Source organism: Chiroxiphia lanceolata, chromosome 12 (assembly GCF_009829145.1).
Source record: "Chiroxiphia lanceolata isolate bChiLan1 chromosome 12, bChiLan1.pri, whole genome shotgun sequence".
Classification (NCBI taxonomy): domain Eukaryota; kingdom Metazoa; phylum Chordata; class Aves; order Passeriformes; family Pipridae; genus Chiroxiphia; species Chiroxiphia lanceolata.
Window position 1 is genome coordinate 5,844,926 of NC_045648.1, and position 24,437 is coordinate 5,869,362.

Below are 24,437 nucleotides of genomic sequence, written 5' to 3' on the forward strand. Positions count from 1 at the left end.
AGAAACCAGTAGAAAAAAATAAAAAAGAGGGGAAAAACCTAAGGAAGAATTTCTCTGGCATAAGGGAGACTGACCTGAGGCAAGCTGCAACCACTGCTTCATTTCTTAACTCTAAACAGAATATCAGAAGTAATGGAAGTAACTGTGAGAATGGAAGGAACAGATTCATCTTCAGCCACTTCTCCATGTGATGAGCAACAGCAGTCAGCCAGAAAGCATTTCCTGCTCTGCAAAACCACAAACATTTGTAGAGCCAAAGGGCATTGTTCTTCTCAGTGAATAGTTTCAAACTATTTGCATGCTTAAAGTAAGAGAATGTTCTTATGAGTTATTGTTACTCTTATTTAGTCAGCAAGTTGTGAAACCCTGGCCAGGTGAGAACAGCAAACAACTGCAGGCAGAATCCCAGCCCCCAAGAAATTGAGAGGTTGTGGCAATGATCCTGCAAGCAATAAGCATGGGCAGACCCAAGAGGGGCTCCAGAAGCTAAATGGTTCTTGATGTTGCTGCATGTACCCAACAGTGCAGATGGAGTTTGGGGAACATGACAATGCTGCAAGCCAAAACAAGGAAGAAGGTAGAGTTACTAGCAGGAAAACAGCACTGTACAAAGTGAGATAGAGTGGAATGGGATTATAGAATCTAGAAGATCTCAAGTTGGAAGGGACTCATAAGAATCATCAAGTTCTGATGTAAGAGTAGAAAACGTATTCTATTCCCTTTACAAAATTAAAGGTTGACTGCTATCTCACAAAAAGTTTCATCTGCCAATGTGGCATAAGACCAGTATTTGAGAATTTGAAGATATCACAGAATCACAGAATGGTTTGGGTTGGAAGGGGCCTTAAAGATCATCCCATTCCAAAACACTGCCCTGGGCAGGGACACCTTCCACTATCCCATGTTGATCCAAGCCCCGTCCAACCTGGCCTTGGACAGTTCCAGGGATGGGGCATCCACAGCTTCCCTGAGCAACCTGTTTCAGTGCCTTACAACTGTCACAGTGAAAATTTGTTCCTAATATCTAATCTAAACCTACTCTCTGTCAATTTGAACCCACTCTCCCTTTTCCTGTCATTACGTGTCCTTGTAAATAGTCTCTCAATTTTTCTCGTAGGCTCCCTACAGGTACTGGAATAATGCAGTGGGACAAGATCTGGTAGCAGTCAGGAGACGGATAAATCACCAGTGAGGTTGCCCCCCAGAAATGATGCTTTAAACCAAATAAGCTTGTGCAGGAGTGTGGAGCCCCAAACCCACAGAGATCAGTCCTCTGTGGCAATGGGGGGAAGATTACCCAAATAAAGCAAACCCAGGTAGCAAGACCCATATGTAAACATTAGTTTATAAGAACTACAAGAACACAACATCAAAGTGCAAACAGAAAAAAGGGATACCAGTGTCTCAAAAGTGCACAAAGATCCTTGGGCTGTCACCATCAGGATCTGGAGCAATATCACCATACAAATACAGACAAATCCTGCCTCCTTGATGCCACTCTGGCTCTCCAGAAACAACTGCCACTGAGCTCCCACAATATTTTGGGTTTTAGAGGCAGCTTCAGTGTCTCTGCATTCAGCTTGTGGCTAATCAATTACCCATTAACAGGTTTTAATAAACATAATGTAAACATGACCTGGACATGACCGCAGTAAGGAGAAAGAAATATATTATGATGCTGGGAATAAAAATAAATTGACCAGTTAAAAAAAAAATAAATCACATTATTTTTCATACTTACCCCACCCCACCCCAAAAAAAATCTAAGCCAAACCCAACTTACGTTCCCAAAAGCTCCTCGTGCTTTTTGTTATCCTTTCTCCAGACCTCAATGTCCAACATATCCTTCCTGTCAGAGAAGTAGTGAAAATCAAACTGTTCCCTCCACTGAGGATTTGCACTCTTACACAGTGTCTAGAAAACATGCAGTTATAATATTTACTTTTCTTAAACAGTACTTATTTCCACAGTAAAGCACATATCAATTCTTCTACAGAACAAGGCTGGGTATTAGAACATCAATTACTAAGGTCTTTCCAACCAAAGGTCCCCAGCCCATCACACAGTCTCATTTTCCTAAATACCTTCTTTCCTCTCTCTCAATAAGAAATATGCAATTGTGATGTGAATGAATGGCTGGAGAAATTCTGAAATGCAGGATGGACCCACCAACTCCACTTCCCGCGGACTGTGGTCATCATCCAACATCACACACAGAAGAAATCAAGAATAACCCTTTTGAGGAAAATTACCTGGAAACAGGTTTGAACGAATTAAGGAACCCAACCCAGTATTTTTTACCCTTCTGTGTAAGATACAGGCAAAGAAGGAACAGATTTGAAATTTTTAATATCCAGTTAATTTGATATCTGTAAATTGTGTCTCTGAGCTCAGCAAGACTGCTCATGTGTTCAGGTTACTCCAAGTATTAACTGGAATGGGACTTAAATCACTTGCAGCTCGTGTCACACTGCACTGCCCACTGTCAACATCAGTATGATCACTGGGAGACCAGGAGATAGGATTAGCTGGACGATGACTGAGATTTCTCCCACTTTGTCTGCTTTTCTGAACCATGAGAGATCGTACTTTTTAATTTGAATGAACTCCAGGAAAGAACATGAAGCACTGCCAATTTGAAGTCTTAGAGTGTAAAGGAACCGGCCCCCAACTTTTGCTGGACCCCAGACGGAAATTTTAAGTAATTAACTCACTACAGGCAACACTGTACTTGACTCCCCATTTTAAATATCTTAATTTTCTGTGACTGCAAACAGCCCATCCTTGCAGATTCACAACATGGGCTATGGACCATTACAGGATAACACAAAAAGGGATCGTAACAGGAATAACATACATTTATTCTAAATAAACTAACTCATTTGTTATTTTTCAAAACTAGTTTTCCAAATAAAAAACATTGACCTTGGTCTGAGGTCTGATGTGGGGGACAGAGTGCAGGTTTCAGATGCGCCTACATCCGAACATTATGTTCTGTGAACTTGCTCTGTACGTTTTGTACAGGAGGAGGTTTGTTTCCTCCTCCTCTGCACTTCCAGTTCATGACATACAGAGCTCTTGCTTTCTCAACAGAATATTATTTTAATTACAGCCTCTCTCATTATTAGACACTGGCAGTGAAATGTATATCTTTGAGAACTGCATTCATTTTTTAGATTCCCATTAAACAGTACTGGATACAAGTTCACACAGCCTAGAGTAATACAAATTAAAATAAAGACCATGGAGTATTCTGTCTGTTTGTGGTGAGGGGCTCCCACTATATGTAACACATTTTTCAAGAAAGGTACTTTAAAAAAAGAAAAAAAATAATTCCCCTGCGCTGGGAACCATTTCAGGTCTGCTTTTCCAGCAGATCTAACATTGTAAACCCAACTTCTGTACTTGCAAAGAACAAAACACGTGTGGTGTGTGTAGCTTCATTTCATATTGAGGTCAAACATCCATCAACATGATGAGTATGTTAAACGCACAAAACACAGATACACACAATATTTCTAACTTCCTCTTTCTCTATCAGCATGTAAAGTATATTAGTAAAACACTAATGTTTCTGATCTGGTCTCCTGGTTTTGATCTCACATATAAAAGGGTATCAAAACCAGTTCCATCTGAGGCAGCAACACCACTAAAACACCAAGTGCATTACTGGCTTCAGCAAACTTAAGAAAATCCTTAATACTTACCTTGCTCTTGTATCTTTGATCTCCCAGTTTGAGGAGAATAAAAATCTCTGCCAAGCCCCCTCCAGGCATGTTCTTCCCCTCCAAGAGTGTGATGGTGACCAGCCCGTTCCACAACTGGTTCTTGCGCAAAGACTCGGAGAGTCGCATGCTCCGCATGAAACTCGACTGAAAAGCAAGTCAGCAACAGAAAATGTTTACAGACCCAAACATATTTTCATGCTCAAGTTAAGTGTGATATAAAATCACCAGGAGTAAGAGAGGTACCATGTTCCCTAAGAGTAAGTAGACAATGGAGGGCAGTGGGATGCTATGGATTTTCTGACTGTACTACAGCTGGCCTTGCGAAGGGATAGGGTTCAGCACCACAGTAAAATAAGCAGAGTTACCTTAAACCACCATGGAAGTCGACTTCAGCTAACCTGGCTGAGCTCTGGCAAGAGCAGACCTTGAGCATTGAGAGCAATCTGTTACCTTGGCTCAGGGAAAGACACAGGAGAGTGATGGGGAGATGGAACAGGGGAGAAACTAAAGTAAACTCTTAAAAATGTCTCTAGCTACATCCATAAAACGCAGGTCTGTCCTTTCTGGGGAGACAACCCATGATCATAAAGCCTATGGTCAGGTGAAAGGCTGAACACGCATCTTCCACCTCCTCCATCACTCAACCGCCCGCCGTCTGCGTTAGCTCTTTGCCTGCTGCCTTTCCTGCTCCTGCTTCCAGAAACTGAGCCCACGAATCAAAAATACTGATGCCTGCTGAAAAAACACTGACACCACCAGGCTCTTTATCTGGAGTTATGGTTACCTGGTAGCCACATTTGTTACCTTCGCAGCTTCATCTTACATAGCACGGCTGCGCTAACAGTTTGCTAACTGGCAATATTTTATTGGACAGAGGATGATTAAATAGGCCTTTATTTGGGGGGAGTGAGCTGGAAACATTAAAACTCAAGGCTATACTTTTCTTCTCGCAGTAAAAATCCTGCCATATTTTATTCTCGTGAAGCAACTTTTAACTCGCCACACTTTGGAGCTTCAATCATGTCATATACAGGTGGGAGCAAGACGGAGGAGAAGATTTCACAAGTCACTTTAAAACAGGACGTGTTAGCTTTAAAAGCAAGTAAGAAATGTTGTTGCTAAATAAAACTATTGCAAAAGCACCTGATGTCTGAAGATTACTTTTTATGGATCAATTACCCGGCAACAAAATTCTTAAATCATAGGTGGTGAACTCACAAATTTTTTACTCACTTTTTACTGGTTAAAATACCAAACTCTGAATCCCACAAGCATATTAATATACTTCTATTTAAACACCCCGTTTGGCTTTCCTGGTGCAACGGGTAAAAATTCCTACCTTTAAAAAGAAAACGAGATTTTGATTCATAAATCCAGCTGCAATGTAATTTCTTTTCTCTCTTTTTTTTTTTAAAGTTCATCTTTTGGGCCAAAGAGCTAAAGCATGACTGTTCCCATGGACATACTTCAAAGTCCCAGCAGATATATTCCTCCCTAAACACTGCAACTATTTCAAAATCCTTTTTATAAAAAAGGGAGTAACGTCCACAAGGGATCAAAGGGCATTCTACAGTCTGGCAATCGCCTTAGAAAAATGGCAGTGCTTCCATGAAATATGCCCTAAAATAATTTTGCAGCTTGGTATGTCCTAATTTCGAATTGGATGTTTATCTTGGAAAGGCTTCTATCTAACTTGTCCATAAAACAGCTCCACTTAGCTCTATGAGCCCTGTGAAAATGGAATCCAAAGCTGGCTATTAAGGGGGCCTGGAGATTGCTTCCATATGGCGTAACAGCATGGGAGTGGAGGGCTAAGGCCTACAGCAGGCGCTGCTTGGCTTGAGCTCCCCATCTATCCATGGACACTCATTGCATTACACCATAACATCTGGATTATTGCTTGTAATGTCCCTGGGAAATATCCACTTCCCATCAAAGCCTTTATCTATCTCGCTTGTACTTTGAACATTTTAGTATTTAACATAGTCATGTTTGATGTGATGTACTTGCTGCTTTAGGAACAAGGATTTTTCCCTCCCTGCCGCTCCTTCCTCAGAGGAGGAAGAGATATTTGATGTTAGTTCACAAAAAAAAAAAAAAAAGACAAAGTTTATTATCCACGTTACAATTTCCTTTAAAAACAAAGCATCCATCTCTCTTCAAAGCATCCAGGCTGAACACAAAAGACAGTTGTTATCACTCAGTTTTCAAATCAAACTTGGATTCTTTTCTTTTTTCTTATCCAGGCCAGTATTTTAGGGAGTCACTCAGCACTGGGGATCTTCCTACCCCAGTTCTGCAACACACATAACCCCAGCCTTGTAGCCAGTGGCTTGACAGTTCAAAGGACTGTTGGGAGGTACCCAAACCACCCTGGATTCCACACGGCCACAGGAAAAATCAGCACCTGCACTCAGTATTACTGGAACACATTGCAACACATCAGCCTTGACCTTCCAAAACAGGTGGCCCCAAGCAAACATCCTTGTGCGCTCCTTTCTCAGATGGCTGTGCAGCTGTAAAGCTCTCTGTGCTCAGAACAGGGGTGTGTTGGTCTCCTGCTAACAGGGCCTGGAGGAGATCTAGCATCACTTGAGAGCATTCCAATGGATAGTGAAGCCAAGATGTTTGCAACTGGTTTAGGGCACAGCGTTGACCTGCAGCACCTCAACACAGGCTCCAGGACTGCAGTCTGCTTCCCACCTCCCCCCAGGCCAGTTCTGCCACTGGCACAAACTTCCCTCCAAAGAGAGAACAGCAGAGCACCGGGGGGCTGCTTGCCTTACACCCCTGCGAGACACATTAGGAATGCTCTGGATTTCCTGGACATGCCCAGGTTGCTCCCACAGAGTCTACTCAGCAGGTCTGGCATGTTTCCTGTGCCTCGTAGCACCTATGCGTGCACCAAAGAGCCCCTCTGTGCAGGCTCTGTGGCCACCTCTCCAGCCTCCCCAGGTACTTGGCAGGCTGTTCCTCTGACCACCCTGATGGAAATCCCAGTGAAACAGGTAGTGTCTCAGATTCCACTCACAGTTTCTGGAAGGAAGTAGGTCTGGGGAAACTCAGATGTGTGGTAGACCCACAGACCTGGGCCATCAATGAGTCAACTTTAGTGCTGCCTAGGGAAGTCTGCACTATGGAAAATTTCTCCCAGGTGACAAGAAAATGATATTACATTATTTATTTTAGAAGTCTTACCTCCTCTCTGATACCCCACACCTACTCATTTCAAACTGATTTACACAGAGCTAATTGATTAAACTTCACAGCCTCCCTCTGAGCTGGCAAAACTATTGCAGAGCAGAGCACAGAGGAGTGCAGTGATTAGTCCAACAAAGTCACTCAGGTGCAAAAGAAGCACTGAAAAAAACACCCCAAACACTCTCCCTCCCTCCCTCCCTCCAGCCCCCACTACCCTAACCTGCCTTCACAATGAGACCAGAAAAATCAAAGCCCCTGTCTATAGTGGTCAGAAAGTGAGGACATAACTGCTTAATCAGAAGCGATTTCGAACTGTTTTATCTATTCAGCTCTTCCCTTTCCCTGTTACCTCCCAGGCTACGGACGCCTCCGCACTTGGGTGCTTCAGTTCCTCCCGCTGCTGATCCCAAGCCCTTTCCAGCTGTGCTCCCAGACTGGGTGCCAGGTCCTTCAGGCCTCTCCTGCTCTTTTTTCCTGTAAGCTCTCTGCACTCAGCCTGCTCACACTCTGGCTACATCCCAGACCAAAGTAAAGGTGCATTGCAGAGGTGCAGAAAAGTTGGCTTAAGCTAGGATCAGTCTATAGGGCTTGAAATCAGTAAACACATGCTTTATGATGGAAGTTGGCACATATCCCAAGCACAAAACATTGGACAAGCTTGCTTATTCCTTCCCCTCATCACTTCTAAAATCAAGGTAGCCTTGAGGCCAGAATTTGAGGGGTTGTCTCTAGATAGTGCTCTGATTTGGGCTGGCCTCTGTGTGCAAATAACCACTAATACCATAAAAGTCACCTTTATGAGTAGTTCACTGCTGTAAAATTAATAACAACTGGAACTAAAAGCATCCCTCAGACAAGCCAGCCAGAAAACAAACAACCAACCAACAAAAAAAAGTAAGAACAAAAATATCCAGAGATCTTTATTCTCAAAAACAAACTAGATCTTTTGAAGTCTAAGAGCCCATGTTTGTTGCAGATTTAGGGACTGTGCAACATCAGGTAAGTAATGAATAAGCTTCTTTGAGGCAAAAGTATGGCCTGGTCATAAAGCAGGACCCTGCCACATGAGGACCAGAAGATTGCTCTTCTCCCTACTGCTTAGAAAGAGCATTTGCCCAGAAAACATCCCACATCTCTGAATAGAAAAATTAAAAATCAGTGCTCATATTACCATCTTAAATGGAATTTAAGAGTTTCTCACATCAACTTTCCATTTTTTATTACTTTCTGGTTTAAAAAGAAAGCTGGACAAGAATGAGCAGGTGGGCCATATTCTGCCTTCACAGAGCCAAATACAAGAGATGAACAAGAATGACAGAGCTTTGGAGAGGAAAGAACTGGCTCATTGACCCAGCTTCACAAAATCCTTTAGGAGTTCCAGTCTCCCTGATAACTCCATTTGTATATAATGTCCCTCCACAGGCACCCAGCAAATCCCCTCTGGTGCATCAGGGCTGCTTTCAAATCTGTCTCTCTTCCTGACACACACATACATGCCCCAAGTTCAAACTTGTTTTTGAAGCAATAAAGAGATGCAGAAAAATTGTACATTTAAATGACACGGCGAGGTGGCCAAGTGTGAAGTGAGCCTATCTCTCCCATCTTTCATTTAAAAGGATGAGACAGGACAACAGAAAGCCTGCTGCAATCCCTGTGAAGAGGTCAACGTCAAAACTGGGCCACATAATTTGCCATTTGAGAAAACAACAACACACAAATAGGAGGACTCTTTGGACCTCTCCTCATTAGGCAGAGAAACCATTTTGCAGAGGCAATCTCCCCTTGGGAAAGAGGAGAGGGCAGCGAGAAAGGCAAGTGAACCAACACGAGATTGCCGCCACGACGCGTGACCCTGTGGCAACCGAGTCCCTCCGCTCCACGAAGCGCTTGGAGAGCTTGGCTGCCCACAGGGTATTGTGGGAGTAAGCCAAACACAATGAGGCAGACAAAAATGAAACCTAACAGCCCACACAAAAAAAAAAAAAAAAGAGGAGAGCGAGGGATTTTCCCCTGCGATGAGATGCTGAGGAGCACTTGGGTCCGGTCAGCCTTTCAGCCAATTTATTCAATCAGCTTAGGCTATCAAGGTGGCAATTCTGTCACTTTTGTTTCAGGACTGGACTGCTGCCGGTCAATCCACCCCAAGCAAACCTGCTTATTTGCTTCACGGATGTTCAACACTTTAAGGTTATTCAGCTGTACAAATGCTGGAAATAGCGTGCCAGGCACTCAGGGTGAGACTCAAGCCACCCGGGACAAACAAGGCTACTGAGCATCAGCATGTTGGGCTCCAGCAGAGAGATCAACCAACTCCCTCTGAGACCCAGAAAGGAAAACAGAAAAGAGGGGAGAGTTTGCCAATAATACTGCCTAATAGTATCCTCTTTCCTTTTCAATGCCACCCTTCATGAGGAAAAGAAGAAAGCTGTGCTCTTGGGAACAGCTCCCACAGAAGACAGAGCTGTTCTTGGCTTCCACGAAAAATGAAGGATCTGGATGTCATGCCCATGTCTTGGGAGTCCTCCCAAATATGCAATGATTCCCTTCTAGCAGAAGTGAAAAATATGCACTGTGTAATCAACGGATAGCTAAATCATCCAGTTCAACAGCTCTTGCTCCAAAGTGATTTAAAAGACAATATTCAGTTGCCAAAATCCTTCCTGCATATTACATATGCAGACCATGAGGCTACTGGAGCTGGACTGGACATCTTGTACTGCCACTGTTTTTGTTGTTGTCTGAAATGCAGCTTTTTCTTAAAACAGCAAGGGAGCTCAGAGAACACACACACAAAGAGTACGCAATATCCACAAGAGCCCACATGAACCTCTTTGCCAGTCTGACATGGAGTTGCAACAGGTATTGATGCCATCAACATTTGGGGTGAATTTGGGAAGTCAGCAAGAATCCTGTGATTAATGTGAAAAGACTCATTTAGGACACTGATGTGCCAAATCTGCACTAAAATAACATAAAATAGTCAAATTAGAGGATAATCAGATTTCTTTCATGTAGGCAATACAGATTAAAAAACAGCTGTGAAAGTTATATTCATTTGTCCATCCCTAAAATAAGTCATTTTCCCTGTATTTATAGAAGGAGAAAATCTAAATATTACAATTGAGGTCAGCTGTAGTTCAGCACACAAAAAAAAAAAAAAATATCTCATGAAAACTATTTCAAACAGAAAACTTTTATTTGCCTAAACCTGCAGAGATAAAATTTAGATCTGTCTCAGTTCAGTTGCTCAAATGGAAAGTATACTGTGTTTTTCTCCTGCAACACCCAACCAGAGTCAGCTCAGGAGCCCAAAAAGAGACAAGTTTGTGTATCCATTACACAGCTCTCTCCATTTCCCCGGCCTCCCTTATTCCTGTATCTTTATCTCGTCCAGCAACATTGTTTTCTACCCCATCATACTCTCTGGCTATTCTTCCATAACCTCTTGTGCTTTCCCTAGACACCTATATTCCCCATGCACACAATTTTTCTTCCTAGCCTTTATGTTCTGCCACAAACTGCTAGTACTGCTTCCACAGACCAGAGTTTCCTAACTAAAGATGGTTATTGATGTACAGTACTAGTGTTTTAGTGCAGTAGCAGAATCAATAAACTAGGAAATACTGCTTTGTCAGATTTTTCCTGTGCATGCTGGGAAATATTTTTTACTGCCTTTGGATGGTCACAGAGGTTTTCTTTAGAGATCACACTGGAGCATGAACTGTGTCTTCCCTAGGAAGAGCTGAAGCTCTCCTACCCTCTAGTGACTGGAACAGAACAGAGCACAGAGTTGAAGCTTTTTTCCTTTTAAACAGTACTTTCATGTCTCCCAAATCAGTACCACGCCTCAGCACTTCTTAATTTTATTTTCAAAGATGTTAAGGGACAAGCCAGAGTCTTGAGAGCTGAAGACTGACACCTAAAGATTCAAAAACATGTATGTAAAAAAAAATTATTCAAAATGCAATGGGATACTGCGTACGACCAAGGAAGAAAAAAAACTTCGAGTGACAGCAATCAAGACAGAATTTGGCTATTCTGGAGAAAAAAGACCAGAGTTTAAAAACCTGGCTCCCTTCCCCAGGTCCCAAAGCCAACCAGCATCCAAAGACAGCTGTGTGAGAAACAGGGAGACCAAGCGACACTGACTGAATGAGGGTACAGTAATTTCCAGAGTTCCAGTTAAAAACTAAGTGCTGAGCTCTTCAATTATTCCATCACTTTCTATCACACGGCATTCAGGGAGCTCTGGCAACTCTCTGCTCCAAGCACTGCAATATCCCTGGAATCAGGGCTCCGAGGGCTGTACTTTGCACTACTTCTATTAACAAAAATATTCTTGCTGGCACAATACCTGAAATGGTTGGATTCTCTACACAGCACACCACAGTTGTAATGAATAAAACAAGAGGAGGTTAATTATTCAATTAATTTAGGCACAAACTGATAGTTATACAGGAAAAATATCAAGATGCATGTGTTCTCATAAGAGCCAAATTCTGCTTTTCAGGAAGTGAGACCGTACAGCTCTCAAGCTGGATACTGGGGCTTGCAGTTTCTATATCATTATTTACTCAATAGCAAATTAAAGCTTTACAGAACAAATAAAAAGCCACAGTCTGTTTCCTGAACAAGTCAAAACCTAATGTAAAAATGATACAGGAATATAAAAGTAATGGAAGCCTGCAGAGATACTATAGGAGACCGAGGGAAGCAAGTTATGTAGATACGTGGGAACACACAAACCTTGGAAATCCTGTTAAAATGGAGGTAATGAAAACTCCCTGCTCCGTCTCTATCCCAAGAACAAAAGGAATTTCAAAACCCACAGGGGAAACCAGAAGAAATACTGCCTCACAAAATTCCTCCTGTGACGAGAGGCAACCCAAGCGATAAACTGGGATCCGGGAGACCCACACTCAAACCCAGTACCAACCACCGGCCACGTTTCGGGTGTCCTTAACTACTCAAATCCTCCACAGCTCATTTTTTTTGGTTGAATTTACACCCATTTCCTTAGTACAGACAGATTTTTTTCTCTTTCTACAGCTCTTTGCTGAATGGGGTCTTATTCTCTAAACACTACCATAGCACCTACAATTAGAAAAGAGATGAAATTTCTCATCAAAATGAAAAAAAAAACCAAAAAGCAAAAGGGTATCACAGCCCTCACATTATGTCAGGTTGCACCTATACTTCAGAGTTTTCCTTTGTTTACCCTCTTTGTTTCAGAGGAGGGCACAGATTTGAGAGGGGACTTTTATTTTAAGTGAAAGAAATATGGATTACCTTGGACGAAGTTCGCTTCTTCCGACTTGACCATCTCTGTCCATGAGTCCCCATTATTGTATCAAAGAGAATCCAGGGAAAGGAAACAGAGAAGGAGTAAAATGGGGAAAGTGTTTAGTAAAATAATTAAAACAGCAGCTTGTCAAATGAGTTAGAAAAGCTTATGACAAAACAGGGGACTGGATCTACAACTGCATTTCCATCTACCTTCCCTCCCTCATGGAACGTAACAATCAACAAACACACAATACCTGCACTGCACCAAAATAAAGAGGAAAGGAAAAAAAAAGTAATTGAGAATCAAAAGTGGAGGGACCCAGAGCCATTAGTAAGAAACATGGTTTATACTTTTGGTGCCATCTGGTTCTACAGTAAGCTAATTTAAAAAGGAAAAAAAAGTCATCTTCTTGTTAAGTGCTAATATGGACAGAGCCATTTGACTTTTCTGATTCCATTGGAAATGGCTCAGAAATCTGCATTTGAAATACGAGGGTTTAAAACACTGTCCTTAAAAAAAATTACAGTGTGCATCAGCTCATCTATCGTCTGCACTCTGAATGTTAACTAAGCACCCAAGAGTACCAAAAGCTGCTGTTTAAACTAATATATTTTTTGTTTCTATGGCTAAGTCCAATTTAGCCGAGGTATTTCTAAAAATCCTAGAAGAATTCCTTAGGCTCTTCTGGCTACATTTTTTTTTGCTATAGTAACTTTATGTCTTTGCTTCACCCCTTCCTGCGACCCAGTGCCATGTGCCAGCAATGCTCTCTTGTACAAGTTAAGAGGCAATTCATATTCCAGATCAAAGCCACCTCATAATACAGATATATAAATACAACAGTGTTTAAAATATTGTCATTAAGCCTTTAAATTATCACATAGCGAGGTTAAAATAACTCTATGATTATCTTCTTATTAATTAAGAATTTACAATTCTCAAGAAAGCAACTATTTGAAAAATAAATAATGAATAGCAGATATCCCACATTAGCTTTTTCTGATTTTGCTTTCAAACCCACTGAAACATTTGCATTTCTATAAATAATCCCATTCAGGCTGGAGTTCCACACCTATAATTCAATAATGTGCTGTAAACAGTAACTTTCATACTAGACTATGCAGCAAACTTGTAGGAGTATTTTCTCTTAACATATGTATTACATATATATTTAAAATCAGCTCTGTTTTTTAAGACAGTTCAGGTAAATGCCTAATCTTGGCTTTTCCCCACCCCTTGCTTGCCAGGAGCAGGATTAGTTCACCAACATTTGTATGCTTCACACTCTGTATAAAACACTAGCAGGAATCTTAAAAGATAAAGCAAAAGCAAAAAAACCCAAACGTAGGATCTCAAATTTAAAAGCTATCAGCTTCAGTTATGGTGTTCCAATCTCTGCCCAGGCTCTTCTGGGTTTCTTGCATCACCAAATGCACCATGTTTTAGCATAAGGAGCCAAGTTCAATTGAACTCAGTGAAGAAACTGCCATGGGGAAATCAGGGTTTTTACAAGCAGTGTCCTCCTGTGCAGGACTGGGGTAGTTTAAGTCTTAACATCAAAGCTCAGCTTTTAGGTTTCATGTGGATAAATTTGTTCACTGTTGCTAAAAAAAAAAAAAAAAAAAATATAGTAACTTTTCTTCAACCTGCCCATTGCAGTGGTGGACACAGTGCAGCACACGGAGAGCACTGTCACAGTGCATGTCACAGCACTGAGACAGAAGCATCCAGCTACAAATGCCTACACAACTTTAACCCAGATAAATATGGGGCTTTTTTTAAAGTTATGATCTACCTCGATTTCAATATTGAGTCTCAGAGGATGAAAATAAAGGTGGCATTTCCCAGTAAATCAGATTATGCCAGGTCTTCTTTTCTCTCCCCTACAAATTCCAGCTATAAATTTGATTTCCTAAGCCACTTACATTTCTCTTGAAGTCTCCTTGCTTGACTGCTAGACTCAAGTCTAATACAATCACTCCCATGTCATCTTCTAAACTGTTGGGATCTTCCAGTTTTAAAATCTGTTCAGTAGTTCTATAAGCAAAAAAAGAAAAAGAAAAAAAAACGTGCATTTATTGACTGCAGTTAACTCGAGTTGATTATTAAAGGTCAGGCTGAGCTGTGCAAATTTCAGCTTCTTGTCTGAAATTCCCAATATCGAGTTTAAATGTTAAAATGGGAAATCTGGAGGGTTCCTTCTGAGTTCTTACAAAATACACCCCTCTTTTAATAACAGCACAGTGTTTCTATAGCACTGCTTACTACTCATAACTCTCCATATGCAGATACACACCAAATTAAGCTACTACTACCTTCACTTCACAGGAAGAGTATCAGGAAAACTCATCCAAGTGAATTTTCTAATATTAGTGGCTGGTTTTGACTCCAGAGATATTTATTCCGCCTGCATTTAATCTCCCTCCCTGACTCTGCTCCCTTGCTAAAAACAGGAATGCTGGTATTTACCTGGTGGCACTATCTCATGGATAAACTCATTAATGTTTCTAGAAATTCGGATACAACAGCCATAGGACCTACAACACACCCGCGCAGGGAGAACTCATTTTCTCCAAAAAAAGTCGTCGCACAGCAAGGGAGTATAAAAGAGAGAACTAAAACTTGAATTCCTGGCTTCCAGCTCCACATTGAGACCAAGCAGCAGCAGCAGCAGCAGACAAAAGGCACAGGGCTTGCCTCGGCACTAAATCAGGGCCAGATGCAGCTGCTGCAGGGATGGATGGCTGCGGGGGGAGGCTGGAAACGGGGCGCTGGCAGTGGCCGGGAAAACCGCTCCCCAGCCCAGTGGTGTGCAGGGAAAGGCACCCCATGCTATGTGGGGATAAGAACGGGTCTCAGCCTTCTCCCCCTCTTTCTTCCCCCACCTCCATAAATTATTCTGGTGTAGCTCTCCCTAAACAATGCCACATACAGAAACTGTTAGCCCCAGAACTGGGCTCCATCCAGGTTGATTTGAATCCGGTACGTAACGCCGGATGAAAACACGTGTGCAGAAGATTTATCTCAAGTGATTTCCCTTAAAATGTGCTCCCCATACTTCTATCAGAAAAAAAAAAGTTTGCATGAATAGACAAATTCCAAGGCAGAACAAAAGCATTTCATTATTTCCCTCTGTTAATCAATTAAGCTGCATTAATAAACTTTAATTAAATAAACACATTACCTATTGAGTTCAAGTTCAGTGAGCGCTACAAACGCCGAACCCATGAAGTCTGAAGAGGTTAAATCTCGATCGTACACCTGGTAGCAAAATAAGACAAATATTTCCAATTTTCACATCATAAGCCAGTTTTATCCCAGGCGATGAAAGAACAGATATTTTAAGCCCCTTCAGTTCAATTTTGTATTTGAAAGATCAAAGCTTAGATATAATTCGGGGATCATTTTCCATCTCCCTGCTTTAATTTGTATTTTTAACTAAATATTTAACTAGCATTTTGAAAGTATCTTCTTAATATTATGTAAACAGAGACATGTGTGCTGCTATGGATCGTGCCTGTTCCTTTATGCTCCGTGCGACAGCCTAATGAAACACTGCACAAAAATCAGGTACTTCTGGTTACAGACGTTTTAGCAATTAGTGCTCACAACTGGTAGCTTGCGGTTCTGGTAACTATAACGTTACTCATAATGAGAAAAGGCTTTGCTACTTGTCACGGCTGCATCCCAGGTAATAATTCTGTGCAACCCAGCCAAATTACACTCCTAAAACGTGCTCCTGAAACCACTCTTGGTTTTCCTGAGTTTGCACAAGCACGGGAAGAGGGAGAAGAATTCAGCTCCACAGCTTTAAAGAGATCCAGTCAAGGAGTTTTGTTTCAACTTGGGTTTTTGCAGACGAAAAGCAAAACACGCGAGTTAAATCTGGAAAAGACATATGTGCATTTTAATTTGAAATTGCTGAAACTCTTAAACTGGATTGTGTTTTATGTTATGCTGCTACAGCAAATAAAAATCAATGTTCCTGAAGTTGAAAATAATTGCTTAAAAAAATATTGATCTATCTTTTTAAAATCTAAAACCAAAACTTACCTCGATCCACAGTTTTTGATCAAGAGTCTGTACAGGCAGCACAACAGTTTCATCCCAAACTGGGTTGAGGTTCTTGTAGATGACCTTACTTTTGTAAAGAGTTTTCCCATTCAGTTTAAACTTCACATACGGGTCACTTGTACCTGTGATAATAAAAAAATAGGTTAGCACACCTCCATGTAACCCCACAATATTAAATTATATTTTCATAAAATAGTAAATAATAATAAATGGTCATTATTTATTTTATATATACATGCATATACTTAATTACCTACATAAAAATTGTTCATTCATACAGGAAATCTACAGACGAACCAGAAAGTTGTGTTGAAAGTAGGCAACAAAAAATCTTCAGTTTGCCTAATCTCTGCTGGTTTATTCTTAAAGAACATTAATTATTCTTTAGTAACTTAGTTAACATTTTAATTTGGGAAAAGAGTAAACAGCAGCAGTGATGAAGGACTATTTACAGGTCAACTAACGGCACAGTGGAAGAGAGAAAATGTGATCCTGTGACTATGAATATATAAAAGGACCAAAACTCAAAAGCATCGTAACTGGGATAGGAGCTCCAAGGAAACCAGTAACAATAGCTAAAATACCCGTCAGGATTTCATCACTGGGTGTCACTTGCCAATTTACTTAAAAACAAATCTGAAGTTTCAGTGAAAAAACACCAACATTATTCATCAGCTCAGGATAAAAACCACACGCAGAACAGACTCTGTGAAACCAGGCAGCGTTCAGGTAACACATTTTTTAATCCAAGTGGCACAATTTGCCACGGCAATAATGTCCCGTATTTTTATGGAGCAGATGTCCATGGACAGAGCGTGAGGCTCGTGCCACTCGACAGCAATAGAAGGACTTGCAGCTGTCAAAGGAAAACAGAAGAGGGAATCAACTTTTTATTACTGTTATTCAACTGGCGGCATCTGCATTAACACCAACCACCGTGCAGGACACGGGACAAAAGGGGGAACAAGGTACAGAGAGGATTTAACTAGATGGTTGATTTAGTTATTCATACAGACTTAGCAAAAAAATATCACAAGTGGTAAATAAGGGGAAAAAATAAAACTGAGATGCAGCAGCACATACAATTAACTGAACTAGGTGCCACTCATCTATCATATCCAATATTTTCTCTATGATACTTTGTATTTTGAATATTATATTAAACTTCCCTCTTAACAGTTCAGTTTTATTGGAAGAATAAGGTGATGGTCCTGGCTGCCCCCCAGCCTGCAGCGAGGGCTCCTGGTAGGAAAGATCAATTCCTACACCAGACTCCACAGTCAGAAATAATCTGAACCTGTTCTCCCTGGTTTCCACTGAGATATTGACTGACAAACACATGGCAGTCCAGGATAATCCAGTCTAAGAGAAATACTCAGTCTTGTCAGTAATTTGGTGAAAAACAGTGAGAATTTGAAAAGTCCATATTTAAATATATAAAGCTCTGATCAGTGTTATGTGAAGACACACTTCAACTCAAGAAAAAATAGTTATATGTAAGCATCTATTTGGAATTACATGGCACTGAAAACAACTGTGCTCGTGGGACATACAAACTTATTTTTAAGAATTGTAAACAGTTTTGATTCTGCTTTAATTTCAAAAGGGAGGAGTTGTAGAACCCGGCCCATTCTGCACATAAAGGGTGTTTCATTCACAGAAGAAAAATACCAGTTGGTTTTCAAATACTATCTGCAGCTGATCCTTTTCCTAAATAAGAATTGTTGAAATAAACCCCTTTTTTGTGAAAAAGTGCTGCAAACTTAAAGAGAATTTTCTTTTTCTTCTCCTCGAAGACAGAATAATAATAAGGGCCTGGTCCAAAGCCAGGGAAGTCAGAGGGCAGCTTCTCATTGTTTCCAATGGGTTAGGACTAGACCTTTCCCTAAAAACTTCTCAGAACTATGATTATACTCTTACATAAAGCATACATCTTAAAAACAGCAAAATTTCCATAAGGAATGGGAAAATACAGATAAATGGTAGCCCCACAATGTGGGCAGTAGCCCTCAGGGGATGCAGAATTAAGAAATAGCATCGTTGAGCTCTTTGGTGTTAGTTTCTTGCACCTTCTTCAAAAAGATTTAAAAATTAAAAAAAAAAAAAAAAGAAAGGCAAAAAATCCCCTGAGTTTTATTTACAGAGTAAGCAGGAGAAAGCTGCATTATTAAAAATAAGAGTTATAATAATGTCTCCACAACCCATTCTGTGCACAAAATAGCAACTGGCCAAGACAGAGAAAGCAACTGATGAAATGAAAGCACGAAGAGGGCGATGGAAGCAGGTGGTCTATGGCCATAACTCATCTGCTTTTGGCAGAGAAAACTCATGAACAAGGGCAAAACCTGAAAAGAGAGAGAAAAACAGGAGATATAGAGAAAGCAAACAGCCAGCAAGTCCAATACCCACAAGTAGAAAACTCCAAGCCCCTTCTCCGAGGCTGGGAAGCAAGAAGACCATAGCTAAGTAAGCATCCCAATTGCATTATTGCTCTGAAAGCTTTCCAGGTTGTTATACAGTAAAGGAAAATAAAAAGGGGGGAAGGGCTGCCCAGCACTGCTCATGTGAGCCAGGCTTTAGCAATCATTCTCATATTTTTTTTAATAAATTCTACCCTCATATTTACATCTATTTATACACAGAAACATATATGTGCATATGAAAGGAGTATATATTTGTGTAAATCTATATTTATATAAAAAATATATATATTGTATATTAAAAAAAAAAACAAACAGTGAGAGGCGGGCGGAAAGCTATAATAAAAAGAGGCCTTTAATTAAATAAGATTGCCACTCTGGGATCAGGCCTTCATGCTTGTCAGCTTACTCTCAAAATAAACATCTCAAAGCAGGGCCTCAGTGGTGTCACTTACTCCAGCAAGGCAGGCTGGGTAATCCCTCGCTATCTTGACAGCCACATAATGTTCAAACTGTTTCACGGGTGAGCGGCAGCACTCGGGCGAAAGAAAATATTAATGCCGGGAATTAATAGAGAAAGGGATGATGGTTTACAAAAGCCAAACAAGGAAAAGGTGTCAAGTTAGTACCGGTGTTAATTGTGAGGGAAAATAATTGTGGAGGGGCGGGGGCTCGGCGGCGCTCGCCTGTCTGGCTGTCAGAGGGGTAACATCTCAACTAGGCAGGCGGGGAACGGGGTCGGCACGGGAGCGCGGCTCCCGGATCATACAAATGACGGGATGACACCTCCGTGCCAGCAAACAGCTGGACTGTCACCTCCACAGTGGGAGCTGGAGCACACAGGGCTCGGTGGGGTGAACCTGGACGGCCAGGAGAGAGATGCTGGGAGTGGATACGGCACCACGACCCCTCTGGGGGCTCCCAAAGCTTCCCCCAAGCCGCTCCCAAGATGTTGACGAAGCTCCCCCTGCGTCGTTCTGGCTGCTTCTGGTTTTCTTTAAGACATCCCATTGCATCCAGGTGAACAGAACAGGTTAAAAAGCAGACAGGGAACGAGAAATAACCCAGGTGGACGAGTCTCTCCTGATGGGATGAACAGCACAGACTGCAAAATACTGACTTGCATTTGAATTCAAGGCTTGAAGCCTTCTGGATTCAAGCTCAGAAAGATGTCTGGATCTATTAAAAGCTATTTATTAGAGACAATCTACAATCTAAGCAGAAAAACATAACTTCTTTTGAAAAGCGCCTAGTGATTTTAGAGATGAACCAGTCTAAAAAAAGGATTTTTGTTTATAATCTTCTTTGAAGTGTGACAGAAATGGATAATTTTCTGAAGAAGCCACATCAATTAAAAAAAAAAAAAGGCTTTTTAGCAGCCATTTCCTAGTGAAGGCAACTGAATCAACAACTTTTCAGCACGTGCACCCAGGCTCTTCTGAACATGAGGTCTGAACCTGCTCATCTTTCATCTCAATCACATCAACTGTAGCAATGTCAATGGGGGAACAGACCATTCTTGAAGTCAGTTGAGAATTTTACCCCCAAAAATAATTCTCTCGTTGGGAAGGCAAGGTGTGATGCTTTGAGGCTAATTCGAATATTATGCAATGACAAAAAGGTTTGCACACAGTAAAACATATATATATAAAAACTCAAGATAATTTACTTCTCAGCCTAAAGAAAACCCAATAGGAGTAAAAAAAAAAAAAAAGGATGACCTCTAAAAAAAAAAAAAGAAATCATTGCATCAGCTAGGCCTGTTTCCCCATTAGAGAAAGAACATTCATCTCGACAGTGATGCTCCCTGGAATTCCTTTGCATAATATCTATTTCACTTCTATTTTCTCCCACTAACACTAAAAAGCAATGAGTGCAGGCAGATCAGACATCACCCAAAACATGAGAAAGCTTCAGTGAGTAGGAGAGGGTTCAGTAGCCCAAGAAACTGTTAATGGTGTTTTTAAATGGATACTGCTGCCCTCTAGCAGCTACCGAGAGACGGATCACATTGACCGTCTCATACTGCTACACATTTGCTTTGTAATTAGGAAATAGTAACCCAACAAACCCAGAAGACCCAATATAATTTCAAGCCACACACTGTTTTATAGGAGCAAACTTACTGGAAATATAGCATATGAAACAAGTCTTGTTCCATAAATAAATAAATAAAAATTACCACCAAGCTGCCTTAAAAGTCTGAAAAATCAAAGAACAGTGTGAAATATAACCTAGACCATCTTAAGTTTTGGTTAAAAAACTAAATTTTACTCTGAAGAAGGAAATTAAAGATTTATTTTATATGCATGTAAAGAATAAATATCTGAAAATCTTCCTAGAAATAGAATTACTGGAGTTATTTATGACAAAGAGTAAAGACATTTTAAAATGGAACACACATTTTTCATTTTAAGTGGAAAACCACTATATTTCTTGTAGTGGAATAGCACAGATCAAGGCTTAAAGGGGAAACAGAAAAAAGTATTCTGCTGGCAGGAAATTCAGGTAATTTTGGAAAGTTTTGTGCCCAGCTAGTTTTACACAGCCAGATGGAAATGAAACATTGCTTGGAAACAAGCAGCACCAATAGGTTCCAAGGGAAAACAAACCAATAAGTGAAAAAAAAGAACCTAAACCAAACAAAACACACAAACCAAAAAAAAAAAAAGAAAACCACCACAACAAAACACAATAAATCAAAAAGACCAGAGAAGTGTGAAGGAAGTGTGTAAACCCATAGTTGATGGGGGAATAAAGGAGGGGGGGAAATGCCTGAACTGAGCATTAACAGAGTGAAAAATGCAGATACAGGAGTTTCTATTCAAGACACTTCAGAAACACCACTTAAAAAAAAAAAAAAAAGGTAAAGGATCTGAGCAAAACCAACTGAAAACCCTACCAAAATGCCATGTGGGATCCGTAAGGGACAGATGACATAAAGAACAGAATTGTCTGTGGTGAAAATCGGTCCAATGGAACATTGAATTCCCAGTCAGGACTCAGGTATGAACTCAAAGGAGGTCACAAGGACAGGGTAGAAGGTACATTTACATCACCAGGCAGCACTGAGAAACTTCTGTGGTATCTCATCATAGAATGGTTTGGGTTGGAAGGGATATTAAAGATCATCTCGTTCCAACCCCCTGACATGGGCAGGGACACCTTCCACTAGACCAGGTTGCTCCAAGCCCCATCTAACCTGGCCTTGGACACTTCCAGGGATGAGGCATGCACTGCTTCTCTGGGCAACCTGTACCAGGGCCTCACCACCCTCACAGTAAAGAATTTCACCTTAGTATCTAATCTAACCCTAATCTCTAAATTTAAAGCCATTCACCCTTGTCCTGTCACATGCCCTCGTAAAAAATGCCTCTTCAGCTCCCTTGTAGCCCTTTTAAGCACTGGAAGGGGCTCTAAGGTCTCTCTGGAAACATCTCTTCTCCAGGCTGAGCTACCCAATTCAGATTTTCTTGTTTTCTCAGTCTTTGACCTAATGAATCTCCTCACAGATTACCTGAAAGATGCCATGTGAGCTGTTAATGCAGACAGGTGCCCCCAGAGAGCAAGCTCTGACAACTGATGGAGCTATTACAGTTTAAGAAACCCGTTATCTAAATTACAATTCCCACAAAAGAAGAGTCACAGGGTATTCTCTGGGCCCTACATATTCTCTTTATATGCTGCCATTCCTACATTTCCTAATTTAACATTAATTTAACCAAGGGCAGATACACACATAAATTGCTTTTTTTGATCTCTTATTTTCCCGAGGCTCCTATCTCTGTGCATTCCTTTGCCACAGCCAATCCAGGAAGGATGTTCACAGGGATCACTGTGTATAAGCAAAAAGTTTCATCTACACGTTGCACTTCCAGAAACTGCCTTTGGCACAGATATACACTTGCAGCACCAGCTCTTGTACACAGACCTACCCAGTATCCAGAAAATATCAAAATAAGTCCTCAGCACCATTCAAATTCTCAGCAGTTGTAAATTAGGCATGATTACGCCTTTCAAAAAGAAGTGTGAAAAGTTGCCTAATACATCTCAATAATTAATAAATCTGAAAGCCTAATGATCTAATTGCAGATACCCTGAAAACAGAGAAAGTCTAAATTAATCAGCGTGTTTGCAGAGAGCAATTCAGCCTAATTGCTCTGAGCATTTGCTTTCCAAACAATTACTTGCTCTAAGCTGACAAATACCCAGCACAGCACACATACATCCCTTCCTCTGGCACCCTGGTATCAGCACAGCCCCAGACAGTGAATCACAGAATATCCTTAGTTGGAAGGGACCCACAAGGATCATCGAAGTCCAGCTCCCAGACAGCCCAGACCTGTGAGTGCTGGGCTACTGCAGATTCGTTACTGCTGGAAGTTAAAAGTGTGTTATCCTACGCCCTTTCTTTCATTTTATTTTGTCCTTGGGAGGCTGAGCTCTAGCACAGCTCTCAGTGATTCCAGAGCTGCCCATGCAGCACAGCCTCTCTGCCAGCTCCAGGAGCCCAGTGGGACCCTCTGGCAGTGGGGGCTGTTAGACATGAGAGCAGATGATGACATGCCCTGGATATAGAAAGCAGGGTGCACCCATCTAGACAATGGCATCCTCTGTACTACTGCACCCCATCTTGCTCCCTTCACATGTTCAGCTGCCTTGGGAAAGAAATGAGAGGAAAATCAAAGTGCAGGAACAGGAAACAAATGAAACTTTAAAGAAAGAAATAGAAACGGGGCACAAAGGTCTTGTGAAAAAATCTACAAAACACAAAACCATGTGGAAAAGAGACACACACAAAGTTCAGGCTGGAACAAGGCATTTAAAGGAGGGGAAAAAAGAAAAAGGACACCAACCAGTGGATGTCAGCCACTCACCAGCTGACATCACATCTGAGAAGTGTACTTCTTGTAACCACATTGTTTAACAGATGAAAAATATACTCAAACTTTGAGAGTACAGGATTTGGAAATGAGAGGGACTTCTTACCCTTACAGGCACTCAAAAATCCAGTTTCTGTTTACTCTTAACAGCAGCAGAGCTGGGTGTAAGGGAAGGCAACATTTCCTTACAGCTGTGGCATTAAATTGCTGCTCCCTGTCACAGCATCACTGTTGTGCAAAGGTGACTGGTACAGGCAGCAAACGTGCACAGTCAGAGCATCTCAGAGCCAAAAGGGAGCAGGACCTTTCAGATTTCATTAGACTGACTCAAATGATCATTAGGCATCACCCTGCCCTGTGAAAGTGAACCAGCAGGTAGAAATGGGCTCCAGCCTCTCCTAGTTCAAAGCAGGAAGTTGGGAGCTTCACAAAACAGGGTCAACAAGGTCATAAAACCACTAAGGGTGCAACAAGATGGCAACACTGACAGCACCAGTGATTTTTTTTTTAAAGCCAAATAAGATAGTTATCTCTCTGTTCTGCAAAACTGCTGCTGTGCTCAACAGATTTTTAATCAATAAAATACATTCCTCCTTTCTTATTACTTACAGTATTAAAACTACATAGACACAAACTCCTCACCATCACTGAGATGCATCATGTCATCTAGTAACAATAATACTATAAAAAGTACATAAAAATCAAGTTTTTCATGCTGTGTATATACGCACTGAGATCCTTGACCTTCAGTGTTTGGGTCATCAATTACAAGAATTTTAAATACAGGACTCATGTGCTGTCTAATGTTAGGCACCAAAGGCACACACAGGTAAGATGCCAAGCA

At 41.1% G+C, this 24,437-nt stretch overlaps 1 protein-coding gene across 2 annotated transcripts in view; it reads right to left on the reverse strand.

Moving 5' to 3' along the window:
* Nucleotides 1-24,437, reverse strand: part of MCTP2 (multiple C2 and transmembrane domain containing 2) — a 119,731-nt gene that overhangs the window by 69,106 nt on the left and 26,188 nt on the right. For both annotated transcript variants that reach the window (XM_032700625.1, XM_032700624.1), the window contains exons 6-11: nt 16,270-16,412; nt 15,401-15,477; nt 14,142-14,253; nt 12,219-12,254; nt 3,708-3,872; nt 1,784-1,914 (exon numbers count right to left, since the gene is read on the reverse strand). In XM_032700625.1, coding sequence (XP_032556516.1) covers nt 1,784-1,914; nt 3,708-3,872; nt 12,219-12,254; nt 14,142-14,253; nt 15,401-15,477; nt 16,270-16,412 — 664 coding nt within the window. The remainder of the gene's footprint in view (nt 1-1,783; nt 1,915-3,707; nt 3,873-12,218; nt 12,255-14,141; nt 14,254-15,400; nt 15,478-16,269; nt 16,413-24,437) is intronic.